General features: G+C 38.9%; 1 protein-coding gene across 1 annotated transcript in view; it reads right to left on the bottom strand.

Annotated features, from left to right (window-relative positions):
• csmd1a (CUB and Sushi multiple domains 1a) overlaps positions 1–23,131 on the bottom strand; it is a 603,150-nt gene that overhangs the window by 14,195 nt on the left and 565,824 nt on the right. Inside the window, exons 55-60 of the mRNA XM_066678438.1 lie at positions 19,136–19,324; positions 18,113–18,286; positions 14,671–14,853; positions 9,511–9,687; positions 4,081–4,260; positions 1,666–1,839 (exon numbers count right to left, since the gene is read on the bottom strand). Coding sequence (XP_066534535.1) covers positions 1,666–1,839; positions 4,081–4,260; positions 9,511–9,687; positions 14,671–14,853; positions 18,113–18,286; positions 19,136–19,324 — 1,077 coding nt within the window. The remainder of the gene's footprint in view (positions 1–1,665; positions 1,840–4,080; positions 4,261–9,510; positions 9,688–14,670; positions 14,854–18,112; positions 18,287–19,135; positions 19,325–23,131) is intronic.

Raw genomic sequence — 23,131 nt, 5'->3', positions numbered from 1 at the left:
CCTGCATACACCCTACCCTTCATGAGAATTAGTAGGAACAGTCCAGTACTGGCTCGACTCTCATTTCTATGCTGTCTGTCATGTTGTTGTGTTCCTGACTTGTTTTTATGGAGGAAGAATTGCTTGCTGGGTTGTTACAGCTGTGGGAAATATTGTACGGATTGGCTGCTGCAAACAACATTACACCCAGGACCTAAAGTTTCCCCAGTACTTCTAACATGGCTTTTTAATATTACCTCTGACACTGTGTCAAAGACTTAAAATCAAAAGCTGCAAGCTTTAGCAATTGATTGGGGCTAGACACCGTGTATATCTTGTAGAGAATAAGAACAGAGTAAAGGACATATTTGACATAGTTATCCAAAAAACATCAAAACAATTTTGTGATCTGTCAAAGGAAAACACAAACACAGGAAACAAGCCCAAACTCTCCAGCAACATTTCCCTGAACAGTTCAAAGATACAACACAATGTAGGGCCACAACAGTTCCATTTACGTATAAATTTAGAATAATGTTCCTGAAGAGGACACAAGAGAGCTTTTAAAATAAATACTGCCACTTTTCAACACTTACAGCACTACAGCTTTTCTAAATGGAAAGTGCTGAAACAGCTCTTTATGGCAGAGAAAAGTAAATATAATCTCTTGCGTAACAGTATATACACTGAACGATCACTGGATCACACCTACCTTGTATCTACACTCATTCATCAGCTCCACTGACCAAAAAGGGGCACTTTGTAGTTCTAAAATTATAGACTGTAGTCCACCTACTTCTCTGCATACTTACCCAATTTCACCCTGCTCTTCAATGATCAGGACAGCACAGGACCACCACAAAGCAGGGAAGATTTGTTTTGAGGATCATTCTCAGTGCTGCAGTGACACTAACAAATTGGACAATGAGTGTAGGAGTGTAGATACAAGGAAGGTGTTCCTAACCCAGTGATCATACAGATTATATATATATATATATATATATATATATATATATATATATATATATACTCAGAGTTAGAAGCTGTGCCAACTGTTCAGCTGTGTCACTGAATCATTACTGAGTCACACAAACACAAATGCCAAACTCACTGGCTGCAACTGATTTTTATTATTACAGTTTCACAGGGAGACACAGGTTTGAGTAGCTAACTAAGTGAACAATAGAGCAAGTTTTGTTTGGTCAGCTCTTAATGTGTAACTTTATCTGTAAGCACTCAGAGGACCAAATTCAACTGCTGAGTAAAAAGAAATCAGAACTTAAAGCTCTTCAGTCCCTGATACATTTGTATTGGCTTTTTATTTTCTTTTTGCATTAGCAACACATGGGAAATAACATGACCAAAACAAAACCTCCAGATACTCTGTTTACATGCAGGGTTTGTTATGAAATGAAAAATGGACATAGTGTTTAAACAGGGTGTGGATATTTCTGGGCTCTGATTAAGAGTGGAAAACTCACTCATTCCTTCATTTACTTATTTATAGTATACATTAACAGAAAAAAGTCTTGGATATCTTCAAGCTGTTACTGGTCCAAAAACTAGTCAAAATCCAAGGTTAACTTGCATACTCGGTTAACAATGCTCTTAACTTTCTATATTTCTTTCCACCACTGTGTGTTGGTGCTGTTTGTTTTTAGTAAACAACTGATCGAGTATACTCACGCAGGCACTGAGGGATTTCTCCTCGCCAGGTTCCATTTCCCTCACATGTGGCTATCCCAGGAGAGGACAGCTGATAGCCATCAAAGCAGCTGTAGGCCACACTGGAGCCCCATTGCAGGTCGGACCCCTCCACTTTCCCAAAGCGAATGGCTGGGGGTTGGCCACACATGATGACTGCAAAAATAAATAAAAAATACATAATCATTACCATCATCACTGTCATAATGACCATGACCTGAAGATATAGTACCAGAGACTATGTCAGACCCCTCTGCTAATGTGAGGGCCTCTGAGCTATTTATTTGCCATTTTCTTCCTTGATCACTTCATTACATTTGCAAAGAAGGAGGGGGTATGTGTGCTTCTGAATCAAAAGTGAATAGAAAGAGCAGATTAACTTAATGCCTGGATCCAGCGCTCCCACAGAGTTTGCAGTGCATTTCTCATGCTCCACGGCAAGAAAACTTCCATATTATGGCACTTGGCAGATACACTCATCTCAGTGATTTACAGTTCTAATCATGTTACAGAAGTAGGCGAACTTAATGTTAGAAGTTTTACCCAAGGACTTGTATCGGGTGTGGGATGGTGTAGAATGGAACCCTAGTCTGTGCAGAAGCTAGCATTGTTACCACAATTCACAGACCTCTAAATATATAAATAAAATAAAACAAAATAAAAGTTCGAAAACTAGTCCAGGCCGGGTTCTTCAGAGACCGGATTGTGTTGTGCATGTTGACCGCCTGATGTGATTCAATGCTGACATCTGATAGTGAAGATCTTACATGTTTCATAGGTAACATCCCTTCAGTGTTTGCAAGCGAATAATCCCACTCGCTGCAGGAAAGTGGGGGGAAAAAAGCTGCAGACAGAACTCAAAACAAGATCAAAACATCAGAAAGGCTTTTGATGTGGGGATGCCAGCAACTCCAGTTTGCCATTGTGATATTTAGACTTTAAACACTTCTCCTGGCAAGTTTTTTTCTGATAGCGTTGCTACGCCCTACACCTTGAGCACAAGCAGAAACAGCAGGCCAGCAGATGATGTCATACAAAGTTTAGGACCAGTGGCAGAAAACTCTTTGTTATCTAAAACATGGAAGAAGTTTGAAATTATCCTTAAACTTACTTTTAACGAGAATTCACCTACTTTAAAGTACACCCATTGCAGTCAAGGATGCTCACCAGTGGGATGCTGGGTTCTTTGACGTAATGGACCAATACCATTGAGATGAGTTGGAGTGGTGTTTGTGATCTAGACTAATCATCCATCAGTACCTACAGTCAGATTCTCACAGCAATGTTTTTATGTAACATAGAGGCTCTTAATGAAGCAAAGACATACTCCCTTTCAAAGGGAACGTCTACAATTGTGAGGAAATACTGTTCTCTGGTGTACTGATGTTTAGACGCTCATCATCCTTTAAGGTGGAATGGTATGTTTAAAAAAAAAAGTTTGTATGTGGCTGAAGTATAACTTGTCTGTAGGTTTTTATTCACTGTTTGATTACCACAGAAACATGTTACTTGAGTTGTTTACTTTTGTAGCACTTTCTCCGTTTCATGCAGTTAGCGCTCTCCCGAATTCAGGGTCAGTTTCATTTGCAGCAAATATAAGCAAATGTGAAGCAGGAAAAGGGCAATAATTTCATTTTGCTTCATGATGCTTTTCAACACCTGGTGGGCACTTTATTGTCTAAAAAACTCCAAAACTGCATTTTACTGCCATGAACAGAGAGGGAGAGAGGAAGCCTAGCATACCAGACCGATACACAGGAGAGCGACCCTAAATTGGATAAGCGGTTACAGATAATGGATGGATGGATCTTATAGTGAGGTGTGTAACTACTGATCCTGAATTATTAGTACAGAACCACAAATGCCACTCCAATTCATTACAGACCTTAGGCTCATGTGTGGCTAAGCCAAAGCATCCCATTGGTCTTATTGACCCTCTTGGTACAGTGCTGTTTTCATATGTTGGAGAACACTTCTTTTCAAGACATATAGAGCACTGACCAGTCTTCTCACCCTTATTGTGAATGAATGAGCTCTGATTGTCCATGCATTAAACAGCAAGTCTCTTTTCATAAACACTAAGGCTAATTTAGGCAATATTCACAAAATTGTCCACAAGCAGCACTTGTGTTGAAAACACCTGCATAAATCTGCTAAATTGCTGTGTTTGGGAAAAACAGCTTCATCTGGGAGAAGTGCACGGCACACGTGCAGTGGAATACGCGAGATAGCTCTGTGGTTATCACGACTAATGCAGGACTTGATTGTCATGGCAACGCACAGCTGTACGCTCCCACATTACCCATTGCTTGCTGCCATAATAAATCCTCTGTTTCCATTTCTCTGTTCTCTGTACTTCGATGATATACAGTCTGATGAGGGTTTTTTTTTTCTTACCTCTGCAGCTTGGTTTTGTTTGGTTCCAAGAGCCGTCTTTAGAGCAGTGGAGTGTGTCCAGCCCCAGAGGGTCCATAATGTAGCCAGGGTTACAGCGATAGCGAACAGTCTTGTTGAAGGTGAACTCATTCCCCATATAAATTCCATTGGCAATAGGGCCAGGATCTCCACAGCTGATAACTGCAACAATAATGACATGTTTCATTTAGTGGAAGTCCAGGCAAGAGCATCAGAAATTTGAGCACACATTTATAGTCCCTTTATCACAGTAAACTCACCTACAAAAATGTTAAAATAAATCTTCTGCTAAAGAAGTAGTCACTAATCAGAATGATATTAGTGTGGCACTACAGTAATTGGAAGCTATGCACTTGCAGTTAGATTTTATAGATATTCAAAATATTTTATATGTTTGTTGTTGTGTTGTTTTTCTGTACATCTGTAAACAAAACAACAAAGCTTTTGGACAACAGCTTTTAATACATGTGATGATGTAATTAACACAGGAAGAGTTTTAAGGCTTTTTTATTGTATTTTTGTACACATACATAAAGATGTATTCTAACTACACAATATGTCAGAAATGTGCTTTGTTCTTGTGGCCTAACATGAAGTGTTTCAAAGAGTGTTGATAATTAAGCCCTAGAGCTCAACACATTACTCTGCTATTCATCAGGAAAGCTAAATCCATGTTTTGTTTTCTTTCTTTTTATAAATAAAATAAATTTAGAAAGAGTTAATAAGAGAGCAAAAGATAACCCAGCAAACATAAGTGTCTGTCCATCCTCTATATGTCCATCCATTTGTGAAATTGTCTATTTGTATGTACAATCAACAGTAAAATGAATAAGAACTTGATCATAACAAAGCTGGATATATATATAGTAAGCTGTTACACAACAAAACAATGTGGAACAGGGCTGAGACGAGGATGCAGACACAAAGTGAAGAGGGAACACCTGTCATGACTACATGACCAATGGTGTGATTTGAGGAAACACAAGGATTCAAGATCAAAACAGAAGCACGTGGCAAACACACACAATGCACAGTGCAGGGCCAGATCCTTAAAGGTGCACTTGGGTCTACTTTGAGCAACCGGACTGTTAGCTCCCGAATAGTGCAGTGGTCTAGGTGTTGGCCCTATTAGTGATAGATTGATGGTTTGATCAAGACTGGGAGTTCAAGAAAGATGGCCTTGCTCCCTGGGTGGGTGCCCCACCTCCCCATTACAATAGTGCTGGCCAGTGCAAGCATCTGTTGTTTAATATGACCAAACAGGATATATTACTCTCCTTCAAGTGCACTGAGTTAGTGGCATAATGTTACTGGCACTTTGAAAAGAGGCAGCTCTTGATTTCACCCTCCCAGGCTTGTGTATGTGTGTGTAATGTGTATCAGTGTAGAATTGGCAATGACTAAATTGGAGGGAGGGCTGGCATCTGATAGCTAAGATGTTGCACAAATAACATTCTTTCTGTTAAAAGGAAATGCAGTTCTAAGTAAACCCCATTAGCTATAGGAAGCTCTATTGTTACTTGCAAGGGGAAACATCACTATCACGCATCATGTTAATGGTTACTGTGCAAAAGCAGTCAAAGCAAATCACAATGATTAACAGAACTGCCATTTACAACTCTGTGGCAAGTCAACACTATTCACTGCCTAATGGTAGGAAAAAAGTGTAACAGCACCTGTTTTATATTATTTATACATAATGAAAACACAATTTAATTATGATTAACTATTCCAGATGAAGCAGCAGACACCAGTGACCTACTTTTATTTTAGGTGACATTCTGACTTTCAATACACATTTCTCTGCAGAAGGATGACCCGTGTAATGAATACTTATGTGTCTGAAAACACTGCACACAGCCTTATTTATTTTGATTTACAAAAGCTGGGGTTGAGTGCAGTTGGAGGATTCATGCCCAGAAGTTCTGTATGAATATGAAACAAGCCTCTTGTATGTGGTGTATTATTTCTTGTTCTTTTAAATACTTTAAACAGATATGTTATAAAAGAGTATATCAATCACTTGTTCAAAAAAGAATCAGGGAATGTCATAACACTAAACATGGCATCTGTTAATCAGGAATATTCCACACTTAAAGTAGCTTGGCGGATTGATATGTTACTGTGACTGGACTTTTAAGAGTAGAAATACCTTCCTAGGAGCCATGCCAAAATGTACATACAAGCAAAAACACAATGTTTATCAAGACCTCAGTGCAGGCCCAAAATGAATCGGTCTACGATGATTGCAAAGATGAAATAAAAGATTTTCTTGCCCACCGTATTCAAGGGAAATTAAAGATAAAATATGTGATTTTATTCTTAAACAGTAAGTGTAGACACTTTTTTTTAATCTAACCAAAAAATTCCCACCCCCAATTAGCAGAGGGTAAGAGCACAGTTTTGCTCAAAATATTGTAACGCACACAACATTATGGGTGACATACCAGAGTTCAAAAGAGGACAAATTGTTGGTGCACGTCCAAGACAGAAAGTCTTTATGATGTATCAAGAGCCACGGTATCCATGGTAATGTTAGCATACCACCAAGAAGGACAAAACACATCCAACAGGATTAACTGTGGACGCAAGAGGAAGCTGTCTGAAAGGGATGTTCGGGTGCTGACCTGGACTGTATCCAAAAAACATAAAACCACGGCTGCCCATATCACGTCAGAATTAAATGTGCACCTCAACTCTCCTGTTTCCACCAGAAACAGGAGAGACCAGACCTGTCTGGAGCTCCACAGGGTCAATATACACGGCTGGGCTGCTATAGCCAAACCTTTGGTCACTCATGCCAATGCCAAACGTCGGTTTCAATGGTGCAAGGAGCACAAATCTTGGGCTGTGGACAATGTGAAACATGTATTGTTCTCTGATGAGTCCATCTTTACTGTTTTCCCCACATCCGGGAGAGTTACGGTGTGGAGAAGCCCCAAAGAAGCGTACCACCCAGACTGTTGCATGCCCAGAGTGAAGCATGGGGTGGATCAGTGATCGTTTGGGCTGCCATATCATGGCATTCCCTTGGTCCAATACTTGTGCTAGATGGGCGCGTCACTGCCAAGGACTACCGAACCATTCTGGAAAACCATGGGCATCCAACGGTTTAAACATTGTATCCTGAAGGCGGTGCCGTGTATCAGGATGACAATGCACCAATACACACAGCAAGACTGGTGAAAGATTGGTTTGATGAACATGAAAGTGAAGTTGATCTCCCATGGCCTGCACAGTCACCAGGTCTAAATATTATTGAGCCACTTTGGGGTGTTTTGGAGGAGCGAGTCAGGAAACGTTTTCCTCCACCAGCATCACGTAGTGACCTGGCCACTATCCTGCAAGAAGAATGGCTTAAAATCCCTCTGACCACTGTGCAGGACTTGTATATGTCATTCCCAAGATGAACTGACGCTGTATTGGCCGCAAAAGGAGGCCCTACACCAGACTAATAAATTATTGTGGTCTAAAACCAGGTGTTTCAATTTCATTGTCCAACCCCTGTATGTATACATATATCCTTTATCAGTATTGGTTGTTTTTCACCATTGCTTTTCTTTTGAAACAAGCAAGAACAAGGTAATATGACTGTAACAGATAAATAGTTTGAGATCTGACTTTTTGGCCTTTTACATGCACAGAGCATGCACAATGGAGAACATGACACAAATTCTGTAGACTATAGTATTTTCTGTAAAAACAGTGCCACAGGTTTTGACAATAAGCCAGAAAGGGTAAAACAATTGTTAAAAAAGTTCTGCATGTTTTGGTTATCAAAGTACAAGCTATGAGTACTATAAGTTGAGTAGCTTAAAGGATTTTTAAAGTTAGACTACATTCATATCATTTTAATGTTACTAGACGGCAGCACCTTTGCATGTTATTAACCAGATGTAATATATACTTGATAAAGGAACAGGACATCTCTGTGCACCAGTTATTTATTCAGAAATACTTCTGACTAACGGTGCAGTGTGTTATTTTAAGTAACCCCTCGCTCTCTAGTCTTTTGACTTTAATAAGTCTGTATTTCACCTGTTTGTGTTTAATGTTAAACAGAAAAGCTGGGCAGATGAACTTCAGGCATTAACAGTGGGATCTGTCCAGTGTAATGGTGTCATTATAGGGACAAATGAGATGACTTTCAGTTTTGTGAATTGCAGAGCAGAACATGAAAGGCTTGTGGGTCACAAAAAAGCCTCCTCAGAAATTATGTTAAATTATCTCAACAACTTACCATACATTTCTGTTTAAATGACTAGCAAAGCACTGTAGCGCGGATCCAAGTTTGGATGCAAACCACTGAGTAGTGATTAAGCTGTACTGATATACAACAGCTGAAGTGACTCGAGGCAAAATGTGTCCCAATTCTGCTCTCAGCACTCCGACCCCTTAAGCGTTTGAACTCTTGCAGACCTTTTACCCAACAACGTCATCAAACGTCATCAAAGTGCACACTTCAAGGAAGTCCTTAGGGCTTAGGGCAAGAACTGGGACAGGGAGGGTGATTTCTCACATCTGAGGGGCCTGAAGGAATTGTCCTGTCCTGCTCTGGACCCAACTTGGCTCCAGTTCCTCATTTTCCCTCACACCTGCAGTGGACCCTGGGCTCATTAATTCACTCCTTTACAGATGCTTGTTTGTCAGTGTCCTTTTATGACATCTCTGTGTTTCATAACTGCGTTCTGAGCCTTCTTTTGTTGCCATCCTGACTGAGTGTAGTGATTGACAGTTTTGTAGTATTGTAGTTATGAGTTTTGAATACAGACTTACATTGTGTTAACCCATGCCTGCTTCGATTTTGGGTGCTTGCAAGGTCTCAATTAAGCTACTCTGCATGTACAAAGAGATACATCTACATTACATTACATTACATGTTTAAAACAGAAGCATATATTAATTAGCCTGCAGTCAAGGCATGGTGAAAATGACACATATGCTATTTGTAATGTAATATGGTATGATAATACTTCCTACGTAAAGATACAGAAGACATCCCCATAGTGTGAACCATAGTGACACGAGGGGTACTACTTAAGTGACAGTTCAGTATCTTTTGGAGTAGTTTATCTGTTACATGTGTTTACGTAATATCATCATGTACACAATAAAAAGCTACACCCAGTCTAGCCTTAGAGATGGATGAACAAATCTGCAATTAGAATAGGCCATTTAGGAAGACACGAATCTGTAACTAACTAACTGAATTCAGGTCCCTAGGGATTAAGGGGTTAAGTGGGATATATGTCACTCATATTAAATTACACACACTTCTGCCATAACCCCTTTGGTTTAAAAGAGATTAAGGGGCATTTTAATAAGATTTAAAAAGCTTTTTCCAAATTTTCCGAAGAGATCACTGGAGAGGCTCTGTTAGGTGTGGGTTAAAGGGAATGCCACAGTTCTTACCTGTGCAGTCTGGTGCAGAGCCGGTCCAGGTGCCATTGGTGGTGCAGTGGCGGGTGGTGAGGCCGGATGTTTTGTATCCCTCCCAGCAGACATAAGTTACTGAGTTGGAGAAGAGCATCCCATCACTGAAGACAATTCTGGAAAAAGCTGGAGTTCCGGGATTTCCACAGGATACAGCTAAGGAATGTGATACAAGCAGCACATGAGTATTCTGCACTTGATATTACCATTGCAAAGGATCAGGACAGCCATAGAAACAGACCCTCCTGCTAAGGCTTGGCACTATTATACAAAACACCATAAATTCATTTTCTCCCATTGCTACGGTGGAATTTCCCAACTATTCCCTGTTCTTCACAATATAAAGGATTAATTAAGAGCTCAAATCACTGCCTTTAGAACAACACAGACATGTTCCATATTTAAGGGTGCTGTATTTCAGCTCTGTGAATAATAGAAGTCAAGTCTCTGATATTTAAACTATTTCTTTGGGGTAACATAACATGGTCCTGACCAATGGCCTTGTGTAACGTGCACCACTGCCACAGTTCATTCAGCAGATTCTCTAAACCTTTCTGTGTCTTTTCACTCCTTCACATCGCAGAGGGGCCAGTTAAATCTTACTAAAATGGGGGGAAAATCCTGTTTAAATGGTCACAATCATGAACCTCATAACCCCCATCAAAAGCCCATTAAGTGCACTTTTTTAAGAGTGTAGGGCAGGTCAAGTATCTGATAAAAGAAGGCCATTAAAATCAAATACATTAAGATTTAGTCTAATTAGAGACTTTTGGAAAGTAATTTGTACTGGCATTTTGGGATAAGGGCTGTAACTGTAATTAACCACATTAGATCTGCCAGCTTATTAAAGCCTATCACTTAAAAAGAGACCTTATTTCACCACCTCTGAAGTATGGATCTGTGCTTTCAGACTCCATGCATATGAATTTTCAGAGGTTCCAGAAGATTTATAAGTAATAAAAGTCTGAATAATTGTATGGGGTTTTGTAGCAACAGTGGGAAGCTATTGCTAATGTCATGTAAAACAATTAAAGCCACATTTCAGGCACACCACAACAAACATCATAAAATGTTTTTTCCCCCTGCATATTTATGCTCTGTATTGTTTTTCTATTTCTTATTTATATAGACCCATGGGGGCAGCTAAGGCCTTAAGGTTAGAGAAGCGAGCATGTAGCCGGAGGGTCGGCGGTTCAGTTCCCAAGGGTTGGCAGCCCCCCTGCTCTAGTTGTGTGTGAGATCACTGTCCCTAGTGTGTGTGAAGAATTGCTCAGTCTTTGTTTGGTGTTTATTGCCATGAATGGGTTAAATGCAGAGAAGCAATTTCCCAAAGGGGATCAATATAGGTGACTCCTTTCGCCTCCTTTTATGCTAACAGCATGGACTTCCTTTTCTCCCCCCAATGGTAACAAAATCATTCTCTGTCCCGCTAGAAAAAAAATTGTTTGTGGAGCATGATGTAGCAGCATAATTTAATATGTCAGGATGAAGCCTGTACCATTCTGTCATGTTCCAAGATTCTAAAAATATTAATGAGAGTACTGAGATGTGCTAACTGAAAATCTGTGCACAACTACACAGCAGGCCTGTGTTAACAGAGTTCACTTGTTGGGATGTTCGGACTGTTCATTTGGCTGTTAGCTCAAGTAAGTTAAAGCAGATAAATGTGTGTAGGCTGGCAGATGTCCCCGTTTATATAATAAACTGTCAGAATATAAAAGTGGCAGAATGGAACTGCTGCATCATTTAACATTGAAGGGAAACTTCAAGCCAGAACATGAGAAATGTGAGAGGCTATGTGTAAGTTTGAAGTCTAAAGTCTTTGTTGTAGGTTGAAATACTGTGGTGCTATCAAAACTGTCTTTGGCTTCTTATTGTAGCAGGAGAATATTCCAACAAGACACTAGCAAACAAGAATCCAAGTGTGGTCTCACAGTCACCTAATTTGAGGTGGAAGGGAACATTTGAATTATAGGCCGAAGAATTAGATGGCATAATCAAACTGCTGCACTATTTAAGATTTGAATAAGTAGCTAACCTCAAAATTATGCTAGTTTATTTTCTGATTATTAGAAAATAAATAGGAGCTTATTTTGGCTTTGAATGTGCTTCATCTCCTCTTCTAGAAACAGGAGGGAAAGGAGCATTTACAATTTGAATAATCTTGCATATTCATTGATATTTGCATTCGTAATGAGTGCCAAGGTTTTGGTATGTCTGTCTAGCACTTTCTTGGCCATAAAAATAATACATAAAAATGAAAGAAAAAACAAAGATCATTTTAAATGCAATAAAGATATCACAAATGTGTTAAATGTTAAGTCTCTTAACAGATTTATTCCATGATACATATCACAGTTATATCACATGCTTGCAAAAAATAGACAGCCTCTATTAACATAATGAACACCCTACTTATAATAAGCACTCTAAAAAGCACACTCTCAAATCTGAAGACCTAGAAGTGGTTAATTTTAATGAGCATAATCGTTTCTGCAATCAGTATCTAGAGTGTAATTTCATATCACCAGCCTTTGTGAAAGCAGACTTAACTCTTCTGGCAGTAACCAGTTACTATAAACACAGCCACTTTAACAAATAGAGGGGAGGAGTGAAAAAAAAGTTCAATACAGAGTTAATGGGATCTCAGTGAAAGGGTTTGTAGGGGTGCTGATACCGGCAGATATATTTCCAAACTCAAAGTCGTATTTATCCAACTGACAACAGGTTAGTGTTTCCCCTGTGCCCTAGAATTTACATTTAGTACCTGGCCAGTGTTATTTGTATCCCCAGGACAGTGGAACAGTCCCTACCTGCATTCCCTCCTATGCTTATCCATCTCTGCTGCCTTAAAACAGCCGTTAAAGCCCTTTACTCAATTATGAATGTCCTCTAAATAATGCATCTTATTGATCTTTTGTACACAATCCATGGGCTTATTGTACTCATGCTGGCAACATAAACAAACAAAGAAATAAATCAGTGGTGAGACAAGAGGAGGTGTTACAAGACAGATTTGTTTTTAATAAAGACTATACTCGTACACATACTTGTTTCTGCTTGCGTTGCTTGTTAGAGCCCCCCATGACAAAGGGCTTCTCACATTTGTAACGGGTCATTTTTCATACCTAGTTGATATCTAGTTAATACTGAATATTACAAAAATAAAATTAACGTACGTACAGTAACATACAGAACTATGCTCCAAAAACTAAGAAAAAAATGTAATGTGTATGAGGCTTTTAATAGATTCAAACAGAAGGAAAATAGCTTTTTTATTAAATGTTTGCTTAGCTCTTGCTATATAATTGCTAATTTACACTGAACCATAACTGGATTAGGAACACCTACCTTGTATCTACACTCAGTACTACAGCTTTTCTAAATGGAAAGTGCTGAAACAGCTCTTTATGACAGAAAAAAGTAAATATAGTTAGTCCCTTGTGTAACAGTTTTAAAACACTGCGTCCAGTCACTCTCCACTTTGTTAGACACACCTACCTCATTGGTCCACCTTGTAGATGTAAAGTCAGAGACAATAGCTCATTGGTTGCTGCACAGTTTGTGTCGTTCGTCCTCTAGTTCTCAATTAGCAGGGAATTTCACAAGAAAACTACAGATACTAGAAGCTTGTGCTAGCATTTCTCCTGCGGTGTTGCTATCAGTGTGTGAAGAGTGGGAGAAGAGGGTTGCATTGACAATTCAACACAATGGGCAGCACTTTGAACACATTTTATAAGTGGTCAGAAACTTGTAAATAACTCATGAAAGAATAAAGTTACATTAAAACCAAGCACACCATTGTTTTTCTTGTGAAATTCAAAAATAAATCGGATGTGTCACATGACCCTCTTCCCATTGAAAAAACAAAAGTTGGATCCAAAATGGCTGATTTCAAAATGACCTCCATGGTCACCACCTTTCTTGAAAGGTTTCCCCCCTCCCATATACTAATGTGCCACAAACAGGAAGTTAATATCACCAACCATTCCCATTTTATTAAGGTGCATCCATATAGACAAATCTCAGCAACTAAATCTAACATTTTACTATGTTACTGAGTAACATGCTTAGCCTTTATTTTATCCATAGTAGGTCTATGTTCTACTGGCAGGTCAAGTACATTACCTAAAATAGCATTTAAACCCTGTAACAGACAATCCTGAGTATAACACTTATTTTTATTTTGCTTGTGTGCAGGCGGAAAATCGCATTTTTTTGCCTGATCCACTGTGGAATAGTCCTTGGCATTAGTTTTTTAAAATTGTGCCAAATGTCCAGCAGCTAAATAATTGGTGTTTGTTTGCTAATGTGCTGGTTAGAGCAATCTTTTCACAAACCCTCATTAGTTTAATATGTCATTACACTCTGTGGTAATTACAGGGCTTTTTATGTAGACCCATCAACTGGTGTCAATGAATTAACAGGCAATTACTGATTTTGGGTCTGTTGGAATGAAACTACTTTAGAGTAGTTATAGAATCCAGTTCTCCATAAATGATAATCATAGGTGTAAGTCAGGATCTCTGTTTGTAAACACAACATGGGTGGTAAATAAAATTCATTTGTTTTTATTGAGCTTTCTAAGAAGTTTAAGTTTTTAACAGCTGCACAGCTGGGTGTGAACCCTGCTGCTTGCCGCGAGGCAGCAACATTTGCCAGTTCTGAATGAATGAAGCACAAAAACACAACGCTATTTTGGTAGTGTGCAGGCACTAAAGCTTAAATTGGACTTAACATTATGCTTTGAATTGGAATGCCGCCTGAGATTTTTCTTTCCAAGTCCTGACCCTGAGCACAGTCTCAGAATTTCAGTTTGAGGTCAAGTTTTAGAAGGAAATTTTTAAGTTTTTCACCTTTTGGATATCTCTACAGCAAGTGTAAAAGCCAGAAATTATAACTAACATAATGTATTAGACATGGAGAATGGAGCTACTTGAGATTCAGTTTTTTAGTAAGCTTTAATCACAGCAATTTTGAGGTTTGTAGGGATCTGCAATCTGACCTGTTTTTGGAAAATTATGTCATCACTCGACATAAGCCAAAGTGAGCAGTCGGACACTCGGGTTCAGACAAATATTTTGTGCTTTATTGAGCACTGTGTGTGTGTGGATGCTAAGGAATCCATCTGTGACTTACCCTCACACACAGGTTGTATTCCGCTCCACGAGCCGTTCTGGAGGCAGGTGCGCTCTGAGGAGCCCACCAGAGTGTACCCCGCCTCACAGGTGAAACGCAGGAGACTCCTCACGCGGAACTCCTCACCCAGACGAGAGCCATGAGGAGGAATGCCAGGGTCTCCACAAAAACCGGCACTACCACCTGAAAAACAGTTTGAGGAAAAAAAAAAGAAGAAAAAAAAGAAAAAAATCACATTATCATGTGAACATTACATGTGAAAGAAATGGAAGTGCTGAAGTGCTGACTTCAGATTAGATTTGATTTTTCCTTTTTCTGTGTTTTTTGCAAAGAACAGTATTAAAAACATTCTGAAAATAATAGGGAGTACATAGAGTTTATAGTCTGAAACTATGAACACACATGCAGCGGTAGACTGTAAAATCTGTATTTATGCTTCTCGGTTTTAATGTCTGTAGGTCGGGGATGCACAAAGCAGCCGCTGGAGAATTACCTACAGCAGAGTTTAGTTGTAACCTTCATCTTCTGCACCTGGCTATAATTCTCAGAGATTGGGGAAGACTCTAATGAAGCAGATGAGCAATGACAGATCTGGGTTGGACCTACAGTCTGCATGAGAGCAGATCACCAGCAGATCATTGTAGATTATTAACAGCTGAAACACTGCAGACTTCTCAGCATTTAACAACACCTATTGTTTGAGAAAGCACAATTCAAAAGTGACTGACACATTCAGGGCTGGACCCAGAGACTCAGTCATCAGTGTTCTTGAGAGCATCTCCACAAAAGCATGATTTTTCCAGCTGCATATCAGGTGAAACTGAGGACTGTCCAATAAAGAAAATTATATAGCTCTCCTCCTATGGACAGGCTTAACTTTCAGCTCTAGGTGCATTTCAGAGTTGAAATATATTCCTCATCATATAAATTAGCATGGTTTATATTAGGGTTGCAACTGTTGTAACTGCTTATCCAGTTCAGGGTCACAGTGGATCCAGAGCCTACCTGGAATCATTGGGCTCAAGGCAGGAATACACCCTGGAGGGGGCGCCAGTCCTTCACAGGGCAACACACACTCACACGTTCAGACACTTTTTTTGAATCGCCAATCCACCTACCAACGTGTGTTTTTGGACTGTGGGAGGAAACCGGAGCACCCGGAGGAAACCCACGTGGACACGGAGAGAACACACCAACTCCTCACAGACAGTCACCCGGAGCGGGAATCAAACCCACAACCTCCAGGTCCCTGGAGCTGTGTGACTGCGACACTACCTGCTGCGCCACGGTGCCGCCCTGTGTATGTATATGTATATATGTATATATATATAAATTTGAAGCCCAAGACTATAGTAAATTGGTACAATTGTTTTTCTATTTATTATTTAATGTTAATTTGCTTTTTTTAATGATTGCTGGATAGATGATGTTTTACAGATTTAAAGCTATTCGTTTTAATTAAACATAAATTAATGAACTACTACAGTGTAATGAAAGTAAAATATATTTCTGTATATATTTGTGTGTGTGTTCTGTTTAGTATATTATGAATATTATTTTCAGAATCATTCATATATTGTCTGTAACTGCTTATCCAGTTCAGGGTCACAGTGGGTCCAGAGCCTACGTGGAATTAATGGGCACAAGGAGGGACCATACACTGGAGGGGGTGCCAGTACTTCACAGGACAATACACACTTACACATTCTCTCACACACTCACACCTAAAGACACTTTTAAGCAGCCAATCCACCTGCTATGAAAATGAATTAAAAAAATTATAAAAAAAAAGAAAAGAAAGCTAATCACAAATAAACAATGACGGTTACAACAAATAACATACATTTTTAATTAATATTTATAGTCTAATAAGCAATTACTTAACATTACTTAGCATTGTGTATTTAGTGTATTTTATGCACACCAAAGTAACATAAGCAAATACTTCAGACTGCATTGAAATGCTTTTGCTTTATTCAACAGGTGTAGTCATTTTACCTTGCTAAAAACCAAACCTTTCAGTAATAAAGCTGAAGAAACCAGTGCCATTTTGTAGAAACCACTCTCATAATACACAAAAACATAACTCAACCATATGATGAAGCTGACTAATTTAGTTTATTTTGCTTTTAATACTTTTAATTGTTGAAAATTTAGAACTATAAAAATGTATAAGATCTGACCAGTAGAGGGAGCAGTGCACTTGCTGCTTGACCCCTAACTTCCCCAATGAGGACAACCATTGGCTCAGGAGCTTTGAAATGCTTTACTCTTAATAGCTCAGTTTAAAAATACCAGCATAAACTCAGATACTGAAAACAACTAGTTAAGTGACTCTACATGATTGAAATTTTAAGCTGTATAAAATGGCTTTTAACTGGAACATGTACCTATATGTGCTTATTTCGATGGGATTTGGACAGACACCCTGCATGCTATCAGTTATTCTGGAAAATTAATGCAATAGACATGAGATGCTATCTAACAATCCAGAGCAGTAGGGAAGCACATGGGCTGTACTGCTTGAATTCAACCGGTTTTATCGTCTCAGATTAGAGCTCTAAAAATGGCAGTTAGGAATGGAGTCTTGACAGCCCACCTCTCACTACTGCTGAGATATCACTGTGAATGTGACAGCAAAAAGAACCATTTGATTGACATGAATAAAGGTAAATCACAAAGTGCTGTTTTTGTATGACACTCAGGCAGACGATCTTGCTCTCTTTAAACATGCTGCTACTCAGTGCTATTTGTAATTCGCTAGCCTGTAGCTTGATAACCAACAGTTTGCTTCTTCTAGCACTGATTAAAACTGATGCACAGACGTGTATAGAAAAAAAAAATACAGTGCATTTGTAAAGGAACTTCGTCTGATTCCCTGCTTTGTGTACTGTCCCTCATTTAAAAAGCAGTCTGGCCTAAAATATTCCTTTTCACTTGCGAGTGAATGGGCAGTGATCGGTGGTGGACATTTGCAAATCATATTTGAGACCTCACAACAATGATGAATTCAAAACAGGCTAATTTGCAGCGCTCTTTCCAAGCTTTGTCTCTGTCCAATGAAAAACACGTATCTCCTAAAATAGTAAAATTACAGGAGAAGAAAAAATCCTCCTTAACCTTCAATGGAAGTCAATGTGAAATGTTTATTCCAAGTAGTTTTGGAGCATTTTGGTCCATTCCTTATGAATTTTTTACATGTGATATAGTAGACTAAATGGAAATAAAGGATATATATATATATTATTAGATAGTGACAATATGAATATTATGGAGCAGGAGTTTACCATGTTTTTTAACATACTCAAAAATTGCTTTTCAAAATACATGGAATATATGTGTTTCTATGTGAGGGTTTCTATAAGTCAGGCCGTTCCTTTCACCAATTACAAACTCAGCTTTGTGAAATAACCCTCTGGCCTATGAGAGACATGTGGTGTACCTGAGCAGTAGGGAGGTGATCCACTCCAGCGTCCATCCTCCTGGCAGTGGCGAGTACTGTTGCCCACTAGCGTCCGACCCTGACTACAGGAGTATTGCACCACTGCCCCGTTACTGAACTTCCTGCCTGTCAGCACTGCAAATGGAGGAGTGCCCGGGTCACCACAGGAAATCGCTGCAGAACAAAGAGAAAGAGAGAGAGAGAATACAGAACATTTTAACAATGTTTAAAGAGCCATTTCAAATTCTCTTTAATGGCTAAATATAACACATCTGCACAGACTACATTATAATGAACTGTAGGGGCTCCAAACTAGGAATACAATCGAGTCTTTCAGGATAGGGCAGCTCTCCTTTTCCCCTCATCAAAAGCACAACTCTAGCTTCTAGTTTTTATCCTGCTTAAAAATATGCACAGTGCATTTTCTGCAGTGCTTAGCCTAGAGTAGCAACAACAGAGGCTCTGTTCTCTCTATTATAGATCAGTGAAACAACACAATGTAATTTAAGGTAAAAATTCGACCTAGTGTTACTTTAAAATTCGCCTTCAAGCATGTTGAGCTGTCCAGTGTTACTTGGTTTCACATGTCTTACGTTTTGAATCAGCCTCCCAACTGGGTGGCACTGTATGTGACTGTGGAGTCCTAGTTAGTGAGTGAAGCTGGTGATGACAAAATAAACACCGAAACATTGGTACTGCATCTAAATATGGTCAACAAAATATAAATGTGAGCTTATTCAGAAACACGATTCTGAATAAAGTTGGCACCTTATGAACTAAATTTGTGTGGGAATTTCTCTTTGGGAATGAAGTGGGTGTCAGTGAAAGAGAGGTGGAGGAGAGGGACAGTGGAAGAGGGGTGGAGAAGACGGAAGAAAGTGAAGGAACTAGAGTGGTGGGGGAGGTGGCGGAGATATTGGATAAGAACTGGAAGAGAGATAGCGGTCAAGAAGGAGATGGAGGAGGGAGGCAGAGGAGAGAGAGACTGGCAGAGAGAGTGGTGGAGGAGGAGGAAATACTTACAAAGGCACTTAGGAAGCGATCTGTCCCACAAGCCGTGTGACTGACAGGTGAGCACAGACGAGCCCAACAGATAGAAGCCCCTCTTGCAGTGGTAAATCACGCTGTGTGTGTAGCTGAAACTCTCAGGATAGCGCTGGGGAGAATGACGAACAGCATTTTCCACAAAGCCCGGGTCTGTACAGTTCACCACTAGCAGGTGGAGAGAATGGGGGGGGGGGGGGGGGGTTAGAGCACAAACAAAACAGATGCTTAAAATCTGGGAAGGAGAAAGCAAAAGACACTGAACAGCAGGAAAACAACAAAACAAAACACTGAAGCAATTTCAATCAACCCCATTCTTGATTTTTTCATTAATTTTTTTCTTGGAAGTTCAGCACTGGAAAGTGTTTCTCGCTGTTTCTGATGTCTCTTTAAATCACACACCTGCTCCTGACACACTCACAGCTCCTTCAGCTAAGACTCACAAACATGTACGTTTACACTGACCACATGTGACAGATGCTCTTCTACAGACCGACTTACAGTCTTAATCATGTTACAGATGTAGGTAAATGTAGGGGTTAAGAGTCTAGCCCAAGGACTCATGATTTTGAACCCAGTTCTGTCACATGGAGAGCAGCAGCATTATCCTTTACACTACATCTACCCCATCAAACACATCATCAAGGTATATAATTTCATATATACAGAGATAAACACATGTGGAGGAAGATTTACCAGGAGGAAAACTTATTGCACCAGTGTTGGTGGCAGATTTTGTCACATATCTACAAACAACTTCCACAAAAGTGTCTTTAATTGAAACATTCTCCCACTCTTTTGTCAATTTCTTGAAACCTGTATATTAACAAAAAATGATAATTCTCATTTTATTCAACAAAAAATAACCTCAAATGTAAGTAGTTTGAAAATAACAAATGAGAAGAATGTATTAATTTCTCCAGCCTTTATGAGTTCCATCAAGACATAAGCATTCAAAAGCATGTGCATAAATATGTTCTGTTCTTGGGGAAAATATTTTGTCCAAAAGTATGTGTGAGTTTTGATTTAGACAAATAAATATATGGTGATTTCAGTGTTAGCGATTGTGAACGTAGTGTATCAATAATTCATTATAGCTTATATTGAATTCATTTTTTTAAATTATTATTGTTATTACTTTTAAATAAACATATTAAGCAACAGTTACCACAAAAAGACACAAAAGTAGGAGAATGCTTGAATTATAGTAGACGCTTACTTATTATATGTAATTTGTATAAATAGAAACCTTTGCAAAAAAAAAAAAAAAAAAAAGAATAAAGAAATGCAATACTTTAGCAAATCTACATTAATTCATTCATTTTCTGTAATTGCTTCATCCTGTTCAGGGTTGCAGTTGATCTGGAGCCTACTTTGAATCACAGGTAGCAAATCCTGTAAGTCTTTGGATAATTTGTGTACGTATGTTTTTTTTGTTTGCTGCCTTCTATTTATAATAAAGCAACCATTAAAATATATACCTTTTCTGTTTATGAAGTGACATTAAACAGATTCTCACACTGACAAACTGCTAAAGATACACAAGCAAGCAGTGGAAATGCTGATGCATGGATTTTCACTGGAAGGGCTCAATTTATTTTGCTTGTAATTGCTGTTAGTGTTTGCCACCTACACTGTCTCTTTAACAGTTTTCCATACGTTCCTGCTTTTCTACTTATATCTGATGAAGGCCCCATTGTCCAAAACCTCAAGACAGTTTTAATGTACTTTAATCAATTTTAAAACAAAAAGTCTCACCTATCTCACACATTATGATTCACACACTGCCTACACCTTAACCTTGAATCCAAAGCATGCTTTTACTTGATTCCATGTAATAAGACTTTGCATGCTGTTTGTCTTCAGCTTTGCTGCATGTTCTCAGTTTTCCATGCAATTCACGACTTCAGGATGAACAAGAGCAAAAATACTCATTTCCAGCATATAAACATATAAAGGAATATAAACTTATCTTATCAGTACATTGTCAGAATTCAATTAAAGTGAAAAAGCTTGGCTGAATTGTCAGAACTAACTGACAATCAAACGCGCAGCTGGCCCTCTGTAATTCTGCTGACAGCCGCAAAACACTGCAGAATTAAGGCTAGATGGAAGAGAATATTTTCTTTCTTTTTAACTTTTTTTTGGTCTTTAACTCTTGTCCAATTATCTTCCCAAGTATTAGACATCCTATCATACAGCACACACCAGTCTGCAGTGTGAAAAGCAAGTACATGCTTCCTCTGAATCACATGGAGTGGTCAGCGCAACTTTTTGAACTGCAGCTCACGTGGGAAGTCGTATGGCAGCTGAGTCTGTCTGGCGCTGACCGCTCAGATGTGTGGACGTGAGCTGGGAGATACTCAGGGCTGGCCAGTGTACAGACTGAAGAGTGTGACCTGCTCCATCCATCACTCGTGACCTCGAAGCATATTTTGAATATTTTCAAATATTGCCTAAAAAGGAAAATATCTAAATTCCTGGAGATAATTCAAGGATCTACGTATCAGTGAAGACAATCTTTTAAGCAAGAAAGTAACTTGTGTTTCGCTAATGTTATTCAATTTAAGAGATCTGTGTTGCATAATTCATATCAATATTATTTTCATTAGTGTCTCTGGGCATGTGACTTAGGACTATGTAGAAACATATAACATCACAAATTTGCTTCTGGAAGAATGGTCAAATATTCCCAAAAATACAGTCCTACACTTTTAAAAATGTTAAACAGAAAATGTTAATAAGGAGCGGCTAAATACATTATATTGCCAAAAGTATTCGCTCATCAGCCTTTGTACGCATATGAAATTGAGTGGCATTCCATTCTTAATCCATAGGGTTTAATATGACGTCGACCCACCTATTGCAGCTATAACATGGTTATGGTGGCGAATTTACAATTAAATTAAAGATTTCTGCACTTTTTGCAGAAGGCAGTGGAATACACCACCTGTATACAGCCACTTCCACAGACACAGTCTTTCATATTGCTTCAATAAAGTGTTTAGCCCTGCAAACAAACTTCAGCTTTATCCAGACGGAGACCACCTCTTTATTTCCCACCAAATGTTGGTCTTTTGGTCAGGATCATAGTCTGAAGCACTTTTCACACATGCCATTTTGAACCAAACAAGGGATGTGTAATTCATCCTTTGTGTAACATCAAACCTGTCTATTCTGTGTACCTTGCTGTCTCTTCCATCATTGCAAAATTAACACCAGTGACATTTGTCCTGTAATATAATCTCCCCAAAATCAGTGAGATTATGTTTCACTTCAAAGAGACACAACATTCACAAAGCAAATACATAGCAAATGCCAGTACACACCTCGGCTGCCTTAATATTTACTTCACATAGACTTATAAAATGACTATAGGCAATGTTTCCAAATAGAAGTATAACAGTGGTTCTCAAACCTTTTCTGCAGTGACCCCACTCCTCCACCCTCTTTATAGATAAGAATATTTTCTAGCCCCCATACTCAGGTTCACATCTTCACTCAGGTGTCTTTTGCTTTTCACAAACAACTAGAATTTATAAAGCTACAACTTCCAAATGAACCAAGCCAAACAAACAAAAAAAAGTGACAAAAGAAAGATAACATGCACTTTGAATCTTATTCATTTGCCCTGCTGTGCCTCTTCCATCAATAACTCTACAAACCCCACTTTGGGAACCAATGGTACATATAATAACCTCTCATGAAAAAAAAATCTTGAAATAACAAGAAAAGCTCAACAAGAAATATTGAGAAAATGCTGCTTCAAAGAAGCATACAAGACCTGATCTTTGAGGGAATAAAATAACATTCCACTCTTGCTTCAGGCAAAATTCCACAGGTATTTCTGTTCATCTTTCCACAGTTAGAAGAAAACCCAACACATATGGGTCTGAAAGAATGTGGCAAAATAGATTTAAAAAAAAAGAGTAGAATGTCTGAAACTGAGGCATCAAGTAAGTTTTATGGACAGAT

Source organism: Hoplias malabaricus, chromosome 8, assembly GCF_029633855.1.
Source record: "Hoplias malabaricus isolate fHopMal1 chromosome 8, fHopMal1.hap1, whole genome shotgun sequence".
Classification (NCBI taxonomy): Eukaryota; Metazoa; Chordata; class Actinopteri; order Characiformes; family Erythrinidae; genus Hoplias; species Hoplias malabaricus.
This window is presented reverse-complemented; position numbering and strand designations above follow the sequence as displayed.